The sequence below is a fragment of the Sarcophilus harrisii genome, chromosome 4 (assembly GCF_902635505.1).
Source record: "Sarcophilus harrisii chromosome 4, mSarHar1.11, whole genome shotgun sequence".
Lineage (NCBI taxonomy): Eukaryota > Metazoa > Chordata > Mammalia > Dasyuromorphia > Dasyuridae > Sarcophilus > Sarcophilus harrisii.
This window is the reverse complement of record NC_045429.1, coordinates 191,932,594-191,947,757: the sequence shown is the minus strand read 5'-3', so window position 1 is coordinate 191,947,757 and position 15,164 is coordinate 191,932,594. Positions and strand designations below refer to the sequence as shown.

Sequence of the window (15,164 nt, the reverse complement as noted above, 5' to 3'; positions counted from 1 at the left end):
AGAAAATTAGACTGTTATGGAAATTGGATTCAAACAATTGTGTCCATGATATATAATAACAGAAGAATTTTATGTTTGTTCATTTCTTAGACTGGCGTCCTTCGTACCAATTGTGTGGATTGCTTAGATCGCACTAATACAGCCCAGTTTATGGTAGGAAAATGTGCTTTAGCTTATCAACTATATTCCTTGGGATTGATTGACAAACCTAATCTACAGTTTGATACAGATGCAGTTAGGTAAGATTTATTGTGTATACCATTATTTCAATGTAATGACACAAAACCATTGTTGATTATTTTTAAAATGTTTATTACATTTTACTATTTTATAAAATAGCTAAAGGCATTCTATTTAATCTTGTGGGTCATACTATTCAGTTCTTCAAATTATCATGTTTTCTATATAATATTAATCAAACTAATTCTTTGAACATTAATATTTAATATGGATGTATCATGTCATGTTTTTTGGTTTTTGGTTTTGTCTAAGTAAGTTGAATTTACCTGAGGAATTGAACTTTTTTCATATTTCATTAAAATGTTACTATCTTGAGAGCAGAGATTGTCCTATTTTTCTAGTTGTATCCCTAGCACAGGACACAGTGCTTTATACATAATGGGGTAAATGCTTAATAAATACTTCATTCATATGCAAATTTAATTCTGCAGGCAACTTAATAAGCCCTGAACCATTTTGGAAGAAAAAAAATAATAGTTTTATTTCTTAGTAGAGTTTAATCACAGAGCAGATCTCAAATAAAAGGCTACTTTAAAAAATGCTATAATATCTGTTGTTGCCTGTCAGTGGTCTGATAAAGTTGAAGCAGATTTAAGCAGTCACCTCCACAGATTCCATTTTAACTAAAAATCGTAACACATATTTAAATATGCACAAATTAAAGTTATATATTTTTAGAGAACAATTTTGCTATAACTATGACAAAAACTATACTTTTTTAGGAGGTATATCAGAAATAAAATAAAATAGATGTCAAATGTGAGATTCAAAAAGTCAAAAAGAGATATAGACAATTTATCTTGGCTCATTATGTTTCTGGTCAGGTTACTTTTGGCCACTGAAATACTAACATAAACTGAAAGCATAATAAGAAAAGGATTTCTGACTTTAAGATGAATAAGAGTGAATTTTGACTTGAAAGAAAAAAAAGAGAAAAAACCATAAGAAAGCCAGAAATGAAAGATTATCTTGAGGCTGTGGTCCAAATAGATAGTTTTGTCAGAGTTCTAATAGAATTCTTAAATGTGCATTATCTTTTACACAGGTTATTTGAGGAACTATATGAAGATCATGGTGATACTCTGTCTCTTCAGTATGGTGGTTCTCAGCTTGTTCATCGAGTCAAAACTTATAGAAAGATAGCTCCATGGACTCAGCATTCCAAAGACATCATGCAAACTCTGTCTAGATATTACAGTAATGCTTTTTCAGGTAAATGGGGAGTTATAGATAATTTCAGAACTCAAAGAGATACAAAGGCCTGTCTGGAGATTTTATTGTTTCATGTGTAACACTTCATATAGACTTTATTTTGTTTGTTTTTTTAGCCATCTGATTTACCTGGAGGAAATCAGGGCTATTTTTTTTTTCTTTCAGAGATAAGGTTTTTAATTGCTAAGTTGTTTCTAATGAAAGACTGTTGTATGAATGTGCTACCTAGCTTAGATAAGTCACTTCCTCTTGCATGTTGCCTATTTATAAAATATGAGGATTGAGTAGAAGATCTTTAAGGGCCCCCCCTCCCCCTTTTTTCTGAGGCAATTGGGTTAAGTGACTTGCCCAGGGTCACACAGCTAGGGAGTATTAAGTGTCTGAGACCACATTTGAACTCAGGTCCTCCTGACTTCAGGGCTGATACTGTATCCATTGCACTACCTAGTTGCCCCTGCCCCTTCAATTTTTAATCTATATTTCTAAAGCTGGCTGTATTGTGATTGTATGTGGCTATTTACATTATCTGTACTTTAAACACAAATTCTATGCATACTTAACTCTACTCTTCATCTGCCATTCTGATTATAATCCACAGATGTTTTCTTTTCTTTTTTTTTGAGAGAGAAAGAGGGGAGAGTTAAAAAATAATATTGACAGTTTTGACAGTCCCCTGAGTTTATAAAATTAATATTTTCTTGCCAATTAAATAAGCAGTTTTCAGTAATAGTCACTGATTATTCAAGGATAATTTTTTTTTTAGTTCCTTGGCATCCTTCCTTTTTTATATGACTATAAACTTTATCCAGAATCCTCTGGAGTCAAGTCAAGTCAACAAACAAACATTTTGTGATTGTATGTGGCTATTTACATTATCTGTACTTTAAACACAAATTCTATGCATACTTTACTCTTCATCTGCCATTCTGATTATAATCCACAGATGTTTTCTTTTCTTTTTTTTTTGAGAGAGAAAGAGGGGAGAGTTAAAAAATAATATTGACAGTTTTGACAATCCCCTGAGTTTATAAAATTAATATTTTCTTGCCAATTAGATAAGCAGTTTTCAGTAATAGTCACTGATTATTCAAGGATAATTTGTTTTTTTTAGTTCCTTGGCATCTTTCCTTTTTTTATATGACTATAAACTTTATCCAGAATCCTCTGGAGTCAAGTCAACAAACAAACATTTATTAAGGATTTGCTCTGATTTTTTTCTAGATGTAACAAAAAATATTGTATTTGCTTTCACTCTCTAACTTTATAATTTGAAGATCAGTGGTTTAAATTATTTCTCTTTTAGATCACATTTCTTATGGTGATGGATGATTTGCTTTTTCTTTAAATCCTGTGTCTATATAACATATAACCAGAAATGGAAAATGCCTACAAGAACATTCTCTTTTTCCTTATATAATTTTAATGCTGTGCATACATTATCAGTATTAAGTACACTATTGATTGGGTCCATTTTACCAACTCCTAAGAAACTGGGAAGGTCACTTAACAAAGTGATGTGTTAATAAAAGCTAGGTGGCCATTAAATAGCTCTTATTAATCTTATTAAAAACCAATGTTTCACAAGGAAAATTGAAACTAAAATATTTTACCTAGAATATACACTTGGTCAAACCTTGAAGATGAGAAAATATAGTTAGTTGAAATAGTTTTAATTGGCAATCTACTTACTCGTGTAGTTAACTGGTTAGGTATATTTTACTTGGAAAGAGAAACATACACACTCCTTAACTGGCATAAGATTTCATATTTCACAGCACTTCTTTTAAAATTTTTAAAAATTATTTTATTTAAAGTTTTGAGTTCAAAATTCCCTCCTTCATTACATTCTTTCTCCCTCTCTGAGATGTTAAGCAATGAGATTATACATGTATCATTTTATATAACATTTCCTTATTAGTCACTTTGTATAAGAAAACAAATAAAAGAAAGTGAAAAAATGACTTTGGTCTATATTAAATCAATATCAGTTCTTTCTCTGGAGGCGTATAGTGTGCTTCATCATTAGTCCTTTGGGATTGTCTTGGATCATTGTATTGCTGAGAACAGTTAAGTCATTCAGAGTTCTTCATCAAGTATTACTGCACTATGTGTAACATTCTCTTGATTCTGTCTACTTCATTATGCATCAGTTCATGTAAGTTTTTGTATGTTTTTTTGAAATCATCCTGTTTGTCATTTCTTATAGCACAATAATATTCCATTACAATCATATACTACAACTTGTTTGTCTATAATCCAATTGATGGGTATCTCTTTGATTTCTAATTCTTAGCCACTACAAAAAAAGCTGCTATAAATATTTTTATATAAAGAGATGGCTTTCCCATTTTTTGGATGTCTTCAGGATACATACTTAGCAGTGGTATTATTGGATCAAAAAATATTTACCATTTGATTATCCTTTGGACATAGTTCCAAATTGCTCTCTAGAATGCACCAAAAGCACATTATTTTCCCAGTTTTCCCACATTTCTTCCAAACCCTCCAACACTCAACATTTTCCTTTTTTGTTATATTAGTTATTTTGATAGGTGTGAGGTGATACCTCAGAGTTATTTTAATTTGCATTTCTCTGATCAGTAGTGATTCAGAGCATTTTTTCATATGATTATAGATAGCTTTGATTTCCTTGTCTGAAAACTGCTTGTTCACATCCTTTAACTGTTTATCAATTGGGAAATGATTTCTTATAAATTTGGCTCAGTTTTCTATTTGAGCAATGAGACCTTTACCAGAGATAACTTGTTACAAATCTTCCCCCCCCCCCATTTTTCTACTTTCCTTACAATTACAATACTTTCTTAAATGTTAGAAAAGAAAGTGTTTTGTCTTGATCTTTTTTCTTTTATGTAAGTAGAATGCTAAGCTTCAAATTTGGTTTTTATGTTATAATATGCATGTCTGTGTGGGGGTGTGTGTGTGTTTAAGTATCTGGAGTCTGAAGTAATCTGTTTATTGCCAAATAGGCCTGTATATATTCAACTTAATTTTAATGAAGAGTGAAAGTAAACTAATTATGGAGCTTTCTGAGACCCTGAATCTTGGGGTCTGACCATTTTCCCTGGGCCAAATGTCATGATTTACTAGTTTTTTACAGGAGTCTACTTGGTAGCTGAGCCTGAGCACATGAGACTAAAGCCTAATTCAATAAAAATACTGCCTAATTTCCTGATGTGTTCAAACCAGTGCTTAAACAATGTGTTGCTGTACACGTACATGTGATATCATTGAAAAAAATCTATTTGGTATTTTTCTATCAGCTGTGCAAAGTTTCAAGGTCCCAAGTTAACAGTGAAGAAAGGAGGAGATGTTAACTTTTATAAGTAGAATTCTTTCTCACTTATCTTTTAGAGTAATTATTTTCCTTTTCTTCATGGGAGCTAATAGAGATGTCAGGTCTTATTTTTTTATTTTGTTTTTATTTTTAGTTAACCTTTTTTTTTTGTTCCTTTCAACATTCATCAGTTTTTGTTCTTGTTTTCCTAAACTGTCTTTTCTTATTTATGCTCTTTTGTTGATTTCTCCTTTACCCTCCGATTAAAAGAATCAAGAGAAATAGTTGAAAGAAAAGAGTAAAAGACAAGAAAGGAGCGCTTGATTATAAATCTGGGTTCTATCATTAATCTTGTGACCTTGGACTCTCTTCTTTGGGCCTCAGATTTTTCCTTTGTAAAATGAGGAAGAAAGGTGGGAGAGCTGGGAGGGGAAGAGAAACAGAGATGCTGCTCTTCCCACTCTAGCTGTTCCAATGCCAGTATTTGGGGACAATTGTTGGGGCTGGACTGGAGAGGAGCTATCAAAGACATATTCATAAAGTTTAATAATCAGCTCTTGGGAGAGGGGGAGGGGGAGACATACTTTGAAGTTTTCTTTGCATTATTAACATTTTTCCCATCACTTTCTTAAATCCAAATAATGAATGAAATAATAAAGGAAGCCTTGGTTTGTAAACTTCTCTAGTTTTCCAGGTATAAATGCTCCCACTGAAAGTTTAACCACTGATTAGGGCTTCAACATCTCCCTAGATAGGACATCAGGAACTAGGAAGATTACTGCTCTGTGTGGCAAAATTTGGGGATTGTAGAGCCAGTCTGGGTACATAGAGAGCTGAAACATGATAATGCAATTAGTGGTTGTATTGAGCAATTCATTTAAGTGTGAGGGCAGTGAGAGAAAGATTTGGAGAAATGTCTTAGATCTCTCCCTGTAACTAATGCAAGGGTTTATCTTGGTTAGTGTCTTGACTTGGGTGCTAGGATGCTCTCTCCCTTTCCCCCTATAGGTACCATGGTCATATCCCTGCCCATTTTTAAAAGAAAATCTGGAAGAGACTTTGGTCTGTTCAATCCCTGGTCAGTTCAATCCCTTAACACTTTCAATCAACCTGATGAGAATTTGGGAGGTACTGCCCTTGAGTGGAAAAATGTTTTGATGGAGAATAGAAGCCCATTGTTCCAAGGGGTTTCCAACCTTTGAGGAAAGTTTCATTTATAGTTTAGATAATAAGGATACTTTATGTTGTGGCATGATAAAGGCAGTACTATTCAATCAATCTGAATTTATTAATTTTATTATTCTTTTAATTTAACACATTTATTAAGCATTTAATACGTGCTACAGTATGCTATGTGCTAGGGGTACAAGGAAAGGCAACAATAGGCCCTTCCCTTAAGGAATTTACAATCTAATATGAAAGACATGTAAATAACTAGCATGTATATACAAACTATATGAAAAGGTGATGGAAGGTAATCTGAGAGGAATTTTACTACCAGTTATGGGAGTGGGAGCTGGAAAGGCCTGCAACAGGTGAGATTTGAACATTTTTGAAGGAACTAAGGAGCACTAAGAGATGGCTGTGAGGAGATAGAGCACTCCAGGTACAAAGATAAGAAGAAAGAAGATAGTGTTGTATGTGAATGTAGCTGAATTACAGCCTGAGTGAGGGGAGTAGTGTAGGAATACTGCAAAAATAGTAAGGTTCAAGTTATAGGAATAGGGAATAAGACACCCTATTCCTATTCAGAAGCTCAGTGAATTAGAGAAGTGCCAGAAAAATCATTTGGCAGCTGAGTAAGGGATTGATTCAAATGGAGAGAGGCTGGAATCAGGGAGACCAGTTAGAAGCATATTGCAATAGTCTGGTTGAGAAATGATGAGGACATGCACTAGGGTGATGGCTATTTGACTGAATAGGAGGGGATGTTTATGAGACATGATGTGAAGATAGAAACAATAAGACTTGACAACAGATTGTATATGTGTAATGGGTATGAGAGTGGAGTTGAGGATCATAATGAATTTGGGAGTATAGATGACTAGGAGGATAATTGTTATAGGGAGTTTTGGAAGAAAGAAGAGTCTGGGGAGAAAGATGAGTTGCAAAATATTGATTTTGTGCTGCCTATAGAACGTCCTGTTTGAGATATCCAAAAGGCAGTTGGTAATTTGATACTGGAGCTCAGAAAGTTAGGGCTGGGTATATAGATCTGGGAATTGTCTACACTGAATCCGTGAAAGTTGATGAGATCTTGAAGCAAGATCATACAATAGAGGAAGAGAAGTAGGACCAGAATGGAGCCTGAAGAGACTCCCACAATTGTCCTAGATCAGGCAAAGGAGGGTGGGGAGGAGTAGTGAAACAGGTAGTAAGATGACTAGGAGAGTGCAATCTTGAGAAGAGAAAGCATCCAGAAAGTGGAGGTGATTAATAGTGTTAAAGACTTCAGAAATGTCAAGAAGGACTGGTATTGAGAAAAGGCCATTAGATTAGGCAACTGAGAAATCACTGGTAACTATGGAGTTGGAAAAATCCTTTTTTTTTTTTTTTAAGCTAAGAAGGTAAGACTGAAATTGTTTGTAATTTTAAGGTAGGCAAATTCATTCGATTAAAGAAGACTCTTTGCCAAATTTGTATTTTTTAAAAAGTGTGTTTTTTAAAGTAAGTATAGTTTTCTTTTAGTTTGGAGAATAAAAACAATATCCTTTTTGACTGAATATTAAGATTCCTTGGATGCACATTGTAATAAAGTGCATATGTCTGTGTACCTGCCCTGTTCTTAATATGATAAAAAATTGAGAGATTTCTGTCTTCCACTCCTTAGGAGGAACAGAATATGGTATAAATACCTCCATGGTGAAAGAAGGGATTGTTATCATTTCAAGAATTGTGAGACAGAAGCAGAAAAAAAATTTGACAAGCTTAAGTTTTGCAGGACAAGTAACTGACAGATTTAGGAGAGAGATCATTTAGCTTCCCTGCCCAGCCCAGTGAACTCTTCCCTAGGCTTCTTTGAGGAAAGGTGAAAATTCATTTGTTATGGCAGTTTTTATTTTGTCTGATATTAATGGTAATGATTCTAGTGAAAATCACAAGACTTGACCTATGGTTTTATTAATATAGATAAGTCCTTGGTGAGCAAAGTCCCTCCCCCCATTTTTTCCCCCAAATTCCCTTTCTGGGCAGCACCTTCTTTTGGAGAGCTGCCCAGAGCACTGAGAGTGTCTTTTGTTTAAGGTTGGGTGCAATTTGACCACTGCTCTTCCTGGTTTTGAACCAAGTTCTCTATCCAATATTTTATCCATTTCACTGCCTCTCAAAAAAAAATCAGATCTGTGCTTTCATTCATTTAGGAAATTTTCAGTGAAGAACACGACCAATTTGGGTTATCACCTACTTTTTATGCAATACACAGACTTAGAAAGTTGATGAGGGCACTGAGGAATAAAAGTGTTGATTTATGTCAGTGAAGACTTGTACCAAAGTATTTCTAGTTCCAAAGCTGGCTTTCTGTTCACCATTTTGTACTGACAATACACATTGATGCAGTGTTTTAAGATTCTCAAAGCACTTTCCTTCACTACCTATGAAGTACATAGTCTCTGAAGTTAGAAATTTTGGGAGAATTTTTCTTTACAATTCCATGAAAAACACAATCAATTTTTTCATGTTTTCTTGTAATGGGTAGAAATCATAAAACTCTTTGACCTGATTCAACAGTCTAAATTTGTTCCCTCATTAATTTTATTTGGATTTTTCTCTATGATTTAATGAGAGATGGATTGAGAGAATTAGGAGGGAAGCGTTTTTTTGAGTAAGATTTCTATTCTAATCAAATACTTGCTAGTTGTTTTTATGAAGATTTTTTAAAATCAATTTTTGAAGTTTAATTTTTTTAAGCTGCAAGTTGCATCTGCATATTATTCTCTGTATTCACTTTGTCTACGAAAACATCTTCATATTGTGTTAATCAGTTGATGGATTTCTTAAAATACATATTTTTGCTTTTTAGATGCTGATAGACAAGATTCTATCAATCTCTTTCTGGGAGTATTCCATCCCACTGAAGGCAAACCTCATCTCTGGGAGCTCCCAACAGATTTTTACTTACATCATAAGAACACCATGAGACTTTCACAGACAAGAAGAAGGTATTTTCCTCCCCCTTAGTCAACTGAAATAACTGAAAAAGTATGTTGTATTTTGAACAAGTGACTTGATACTTTTCTCTTTGAAAAAAAACTGAAGTGACCACAGTTACTTGTGAAAGAAATTCTTAGAATTAACATTGATATGAAATAGAAACTTAAGATTATTTGGGCCTGACATGAAGAAAGGCTATGCAAAATTCATCGGATCTTATATTTAGGGTTGGAAGGAACCCCAAAGTTCATTTTACAGATGAAAAAAGTGACGACCAGAGAAGCAAACTGAATGGTAGAAAGTCACTATTGATTATAAATAAGAGAGCCCAGAAGTGAACCCATGTGATAAATGACAGAACCAGAAATGAATTTAGGTCCTTTGATTGTCATTCCTTTCTCTGAATCAGTGAAAAATATTTCATTTTACTGGAAACCCAAACATGGTTTTGGAAGTCCAACTGCGTGTAAATTTCAGTTTTTCTGGAGGAAGTTCTCCATATTGGATGCTTTATTATGGAGTACCTAAAACCTCAAGATTCAGGCTAGGAAAAGAGTCAGTCCAAAAAGACTTGGTGGAAAGTCATTAGTTTATAGTTTAATGTAGTCCTTAAGTTTTTTAGTGAAGCACATAGAAATAATAATTAAGTCCTTGTTGGCTTTGTTAAGTACAAATATTTTACAAAATTACTTTTTTTTTTTAATTGGGAGATTGAGGACTTACCATGAGTGTGTAAATTTTGAAATTTAATGATTGTTTCTATGATGGTCAACCATTTTCAATAGCAGGGAAACAATAAAGACAAATAAATAAGTAGTCACCTCTTTGTAGGTTTGGCACATGTTTTGGAAGTTACATTTTAACATGGGGACTTGTGATGTTGTGGACAGTTAAAAAATAATGAAATAATGAATTCCAGTTCAAGAAGTAGCAGGTTATCCATTGTCTTCATACTTTATTGCTTTCAAAGCAGTCTCTATTTCGCTCTGAACAAAATAGAACCCAAAATGAGCTTAAATTAAATTGTATGTTTCAGATGTTTAAAAATTTAGATTAACAATTTTGTTGGAATAAAATAAGAAAAAATTAAACATATCAGAATAGAATTTCTTAATCTATTTTAAGCATTTCATAATGCTTAAAAATTAGATGCAATTTAGGCAATCTGCCTTTGAACATGACTAAAATTTATCTAGTTGACTAAAAACTTTACCTTTCTCCTCTAAAATTATCATTTCATTTTCTCATGCATAAGTATGTACTTAAACATTAAAGGGATTAAAGAAGTAAGGGGAGCATGTAATTAAATTAATATGATCTTAAACTGAGAAAAGATAGCTTTGATTTGTGTAGTACTTTGGAAAGTGCTTTCATTTCTTATTAATTACAATAGTACTATGAAGAAACTGTGGTACAGAGAGAGCAAATGCCTTGTGTCTTGAATCACATAATGATTTAATGGTAGAACTAAAACTAAGGTTAAATATTCTTGCTTTCAAAATGAAACTACAAAGGGATCATATATATCATAGGTTTGAGGCAACTTTGTTTGGGCTTTTTTGGTTTAAGTACAAAATATTATCTCATAAAGGACCTAAAAATTAACTAGCAAGGTAAATGGATTTGGTGATTATAGGAAATCCCTTCCACCCACTAATTGTGCAAAGCTAGTATTTATAATTGGTCCATAAATTTTCTTTTTCTTACTTTTATAGCTATACAGATTGGTTGACCCCGGGAGTAATAAATCATTTGCCATTGCCTTATGATGAAGGTAAGTGCTCTACTTTTATTTTGCTTTAAAAGGTATTTGAAATATGGTAGTACATTTGAAGCATTCTGTGTTTTTAATGTTTTTTTTTTTTTTTTTTTTGGTCAACACCCATGATTTAATTGGTTTAGGGTACTCTCAGCACATTTGTTCCAACAGCACAGAAGTGACTCATCTCTCTTCTTTTGAGAGTTTCCTGGGGGCACTGAGGAGTTAAGTGATTTGGTCATAGTCATACAGACAGTATGTGTAGAAACAAGACTTAAATTCTGGTCTTCTGAAGAACCATTTTTGTCCAGGGTCAGTAGCAGAGTTGGGATGAAAACTAATATCTTTTGGCCCCAAATCTAAGTTGGTTTTTTTTTTTTTTCTTCTCTCTACTAGATTGCTGTTTAGATATGAAAAATGCAAAAAAAAATATGTAATTTTATTTCTAAAGTTTTGATACTTATAAAAGAATAACAAAAAATATTCATTGTAGTAACCTGTGTGGAAAACAGAAAGAAATTGATAGTGAAGAAATTTCACAAGTATGAAGAAGAAATTGATATCCATAGTGAGTTCTTTCGACCTTATGAATTAAGTAGTTTTGATGACACCTTTTGCTTGGCCATGACAAGTTCAGCAAGGTGGGTGAAATATTTGAGTTTTATGACTTCACTTTATACATTGAAGGTTTTTGCTAAACTGTGCATAAATCTCAAAATTATAGAATCTTAAAGGTGTGAGGCACCTGAGAAGTCACCTAATTCAACCATATATCCCTATAGAAATTCCTTCTACATCATTTTTCACAGATTGATATCCAGCCTCTGTTTGAATATTTTCTGTGATCAGGAGTGCTCACTACTTCACAGAGCAATTTCTTCCATTACTAGGAAGCTTAAATTGTTAGAATATTTTGCTTTATCATAAGTGGAATGAGAATTCATGATGACAATTCATAGTTTTACCTTACTCAAAACACATAATTTCTTCCAATATTTGAAAGATATTATCATATCTCTATTTTGCCTTTTCTATAGGATAACCTTCCCCATCCAATTTTCCATGATACTCTCTCAATCATAATATGTACTTAATAAATGTTGAATTTCATTTCTAGATCTTTCACCCTCCTGCTTGCCATTCTCTACACTCATCCTTTTAAATGCTGCTTCCATTAAAAGTGGCATCTACAATTGGACATAGCACCATTTTTGAACAAGAATGATAAAGTATAAGACAGAAAGTGGTTGTCACTATTCTGATAAAAGGAGTGACCACAATAGGAAAATCACAAATTCTCCAAACTACTGTAGATATGACATATCATCCTGTGCAGAATCCTCTGTTATTCTTATTAAACTTAACCTTCTTTCATCCTAATCCAAAATTACATTTTTATATTTACTTACACGTGCATATGTTGTTTACTCTCAATATAATGTAAGCTCTTTGAGTACAAGGACTGATATACTTTGTCTTTGTACACCTAGCATGCTGTGTGGCATACTGAGCTTTTAATATAAATATGTTTGTTCATCTGAAATAAATTTGGGCCCTTCCTTCTACAAGTCATTGTTAGTAATGTGTTTTAGGTTACAAATACTCATGTTCCTCTCTGTGGCTGTTTAGGTGACTGGAAATTTAATTCTTTGGAACTGTGGCATTACATGATTCATATTTTAACAATTTTATTGGAAATATATTGGTAATTTTATTTTAGGGTGAAGCTTGGGTTTTTTAAAAACTTTATACAATTTAACAGAGCCAATTCAACTTATTCTCCTTCTTCTCTTCAGTTCTTCACCATATTTGTTACCCTTCCAGTGTTTATATCCAAATTGTCTGTAATGAATGAGTTCTTTGGGATATCAATCTTTTAGGGAAGCAATCGGCTAGTGGCTGTTGGGTGTTAGGGGAGCCACCTGCTATGGCTACTGAGGATCTAATTCTGATCAGCAGAATAGATCCCTTCGTGTGAAAGGCAATTGCTTTCTCTGACCTCTCTTGTCTTCCCTCTTGCCTTCAATATATTTCATTCCCAATCTACAAGCAACATCCGTGTCAGTAAACGCTGATTTGCAGTTTCTTCCAGGGTGTTATGATTCATACTTGTGGGGGTTTTGGAGAATTGACCTGTCCCTTCACAATTAGGCGGAGTCCTTAACAATCCACCTGCATATCCTAGCTAAACAATAGAAATTATTTTCATCCATTTGGTACTTCTTATCTGGATTGTTAGACTGAACTTTTCAGTGATTATGCATATTTTTAAGAGGCTTTGCATTATTTTAAGATTTGATGGAATGTCATCTGCAAATAGGAGCATCTCAATACAAGAAGTCCTTTTTTCCCTTGACTTGTCCATTATCTTGGACTTGCTTAGTGGCAAACCCCTTTATTGAACAAAGTCCCTATTATTGTTATTATTATTATTATTGGCTTCACTTGGTGCTATGCAGTCATTGTATATAATTTCTTCTGCTATCTGATTTTAACCCTAAAAATTTTATTTCAGTAGAGGAAAGATCAACACCAATTTCAAGTATAAATTTTCTGAAAAATCTTATAAAGAAGTTGATGGAAGATTATGAGCAGAATGGTATTAAGAAATCATAGAGAAACAATGGAGGGAAAACAAATTAATAGAAAGTTAATCTAAACCAGCCTAAGGGCATTTAAGATAAAGTCTTAAGGAGGAATCCACAAAGACAAAATTTCTGTAAAAAACTCTTTTTTTCTTCATTAGTGGTGGAGCAATCCTATTTGGACTCTTAAAGTCACAATTCTTCCCTCATGAGGAAATAGAAATGGCACTAAGGAAAACAGATTTAGGAAGGGCAAATAGAATAGACCAAGAAAAAACACTGGTGGTCGGTATTGGAAGTGACACAATTTGGTAGTACTAATGCTACTATAATTAAAAATGGAGGTACTATTATTAAAATCATAATAATATGTTGAAATTTAAATAAGCATTTTAAAACTGATTCCAAAATTCCTTATTTGAAATCCAAAAACATAGTATTTATTTATATCCATGTAACACTATCTTCCTGCAAAAATCTTTATTTAAATCTTTTTTAAATACTGTGGAAATTAACCTTGTCCTACCTCCAATAAGAGAGACTGAGACAGAGCTCTAAGCCAATGGCACTTTATTAAAGGGTCCATGTTCCCCCTTAATGAAGTGGATCTTACTTCTTAGATCTTACTTATGATATAAAATGCCCACCTTCTTCCAGGATCCTATTTTTATAGAACTAGCCATGGAGGCATTCCAGAACGGCTATACCTATTGCAGAATAATTCCATCAATTGACATATAATGCATAAAGTAACCAAAACAATATATCAGCAGGATCATCAATTGAATGAGGCAAAGAATATCTACATTAACTAGGTAATTATAAGATGAATGGACTTCTCTGTTGTTTAGCAGGAGGAGACGGTACAAGCTATCAGAGGTTGGGTGAAGCATGGGGCATCTGACAAAGTGGTCACAAGTTGGTCATAAGATAGTTATCTGTTCCTGTTAGAAAAGAGAGAATGGTCCATTGGGGGACTTTTCATGTATGTGAATCACCTACTCTACTCTGGGCTTGGTAACCATGACATAAAAAAGCAATGTTTTTTTCTAGTTAACTTTCTATGATTAATCAAGTAAACTAAGAGTCTGCAACTCACAGTACTGGAGCTTAATATAAAGAACTTTGATATAATTCTATCAAATTGATTAATACTAATTGGAATAGAGGAGGGATCCAAATGAATTATTTCTCATAATGCCTAGCCCAAGGAATTATTTCCTTGGAATTACTTTCTTGCACCTGCTTTAGATTTCATTTGAGTACAAAATAACATTAACCCTTGATATGAGGAGAAATTGTTGCCTTTAGTTTATCAAAGTAAATCATAAATCATGACATTTTCCTCTTTTAACAATATAAGTTCCTACGGTATTTCAGTGAACTAACTTCTCTGTATTAAAAGTAAATAATGACTTTTCAGTTCACACTGTGAATTGTGCCTTTTATAATTATGTTAGCTTCTCTGAGTCAGGCTACAACTTTCAAAAATGTGTATTATAAAACTGAACATATTAGGATTGTGTCACTGGGTTTGGTGATTGTGTGTATGTTTTAAACTGGAAACTAGTCTTGAGACATAATTCTCTATTTATTGAAGTAACATAGTTGTATAGCACTATTAGGATAATGAGGTCTTTTCTTCACAACCATCCAGTACAATAGATAGTACAGGACTCTGTTATCTAATGTCTTTCCATTTTCTTCTAAATCTCTCCTCTCATTTACTTTTAAAACGCTCTTACCTTCTGACCACATCATTCAACTAAAACTGCTCTTTTAAAAATTATCAATGATCTCTTAATTGCCAAATTTAATGGCCTCCTCTTAATTCTCATTCTTCTTGATCTCTAGTCTTTGAAACTGCCAGTTGTTATCCCCTGAATATAGGTTTTCATTCTCTCTTGATTCTCCAGTTGCATCC

At 33.2% G+C, this 15,164-nt stretch overlaps 1 protein-coding gene across 4 annotated transcripts in view; it reads left to right on the top strand.

Moving 5' to 3' along the window:
* The window catches only part of FIG4 (FIG4 phosphoinositide 5-phosphatase), a 131,979-nt gene that overhangs the window by 72,888 nt on the left and 43,927 nt on the right, over positions 1 to 15,164 (top strand). For all 4 annotated transcript variants that reach the window (XM_023503161.2, XM_031964422.1, XM_003769351.4 and 1 more), the window contains 5 exons: positions 91 to 239; positions 1,286 to 1,452; positions 8,766 to 8,904; positions 10,612 to 10,670; positions 11,149 to 11,296. In XM_023503161.2, the coding sequence (XP_023358929.1) occupies positions 91 to 239; positions 1,286 to 1,452; positions 8,766 to 8,904; positions 10,612 to 10,670; positions 11,149 to 11,296 (662 nt within the window). The remainder of the gene's footprint in view (positions 1 to 90; positions 240 to 1,285; positions 1,453 to 8,765; positions 8,905 to 10,611; positions 10,671 to 11,148; positions 11,297 to 15,164) is intronic.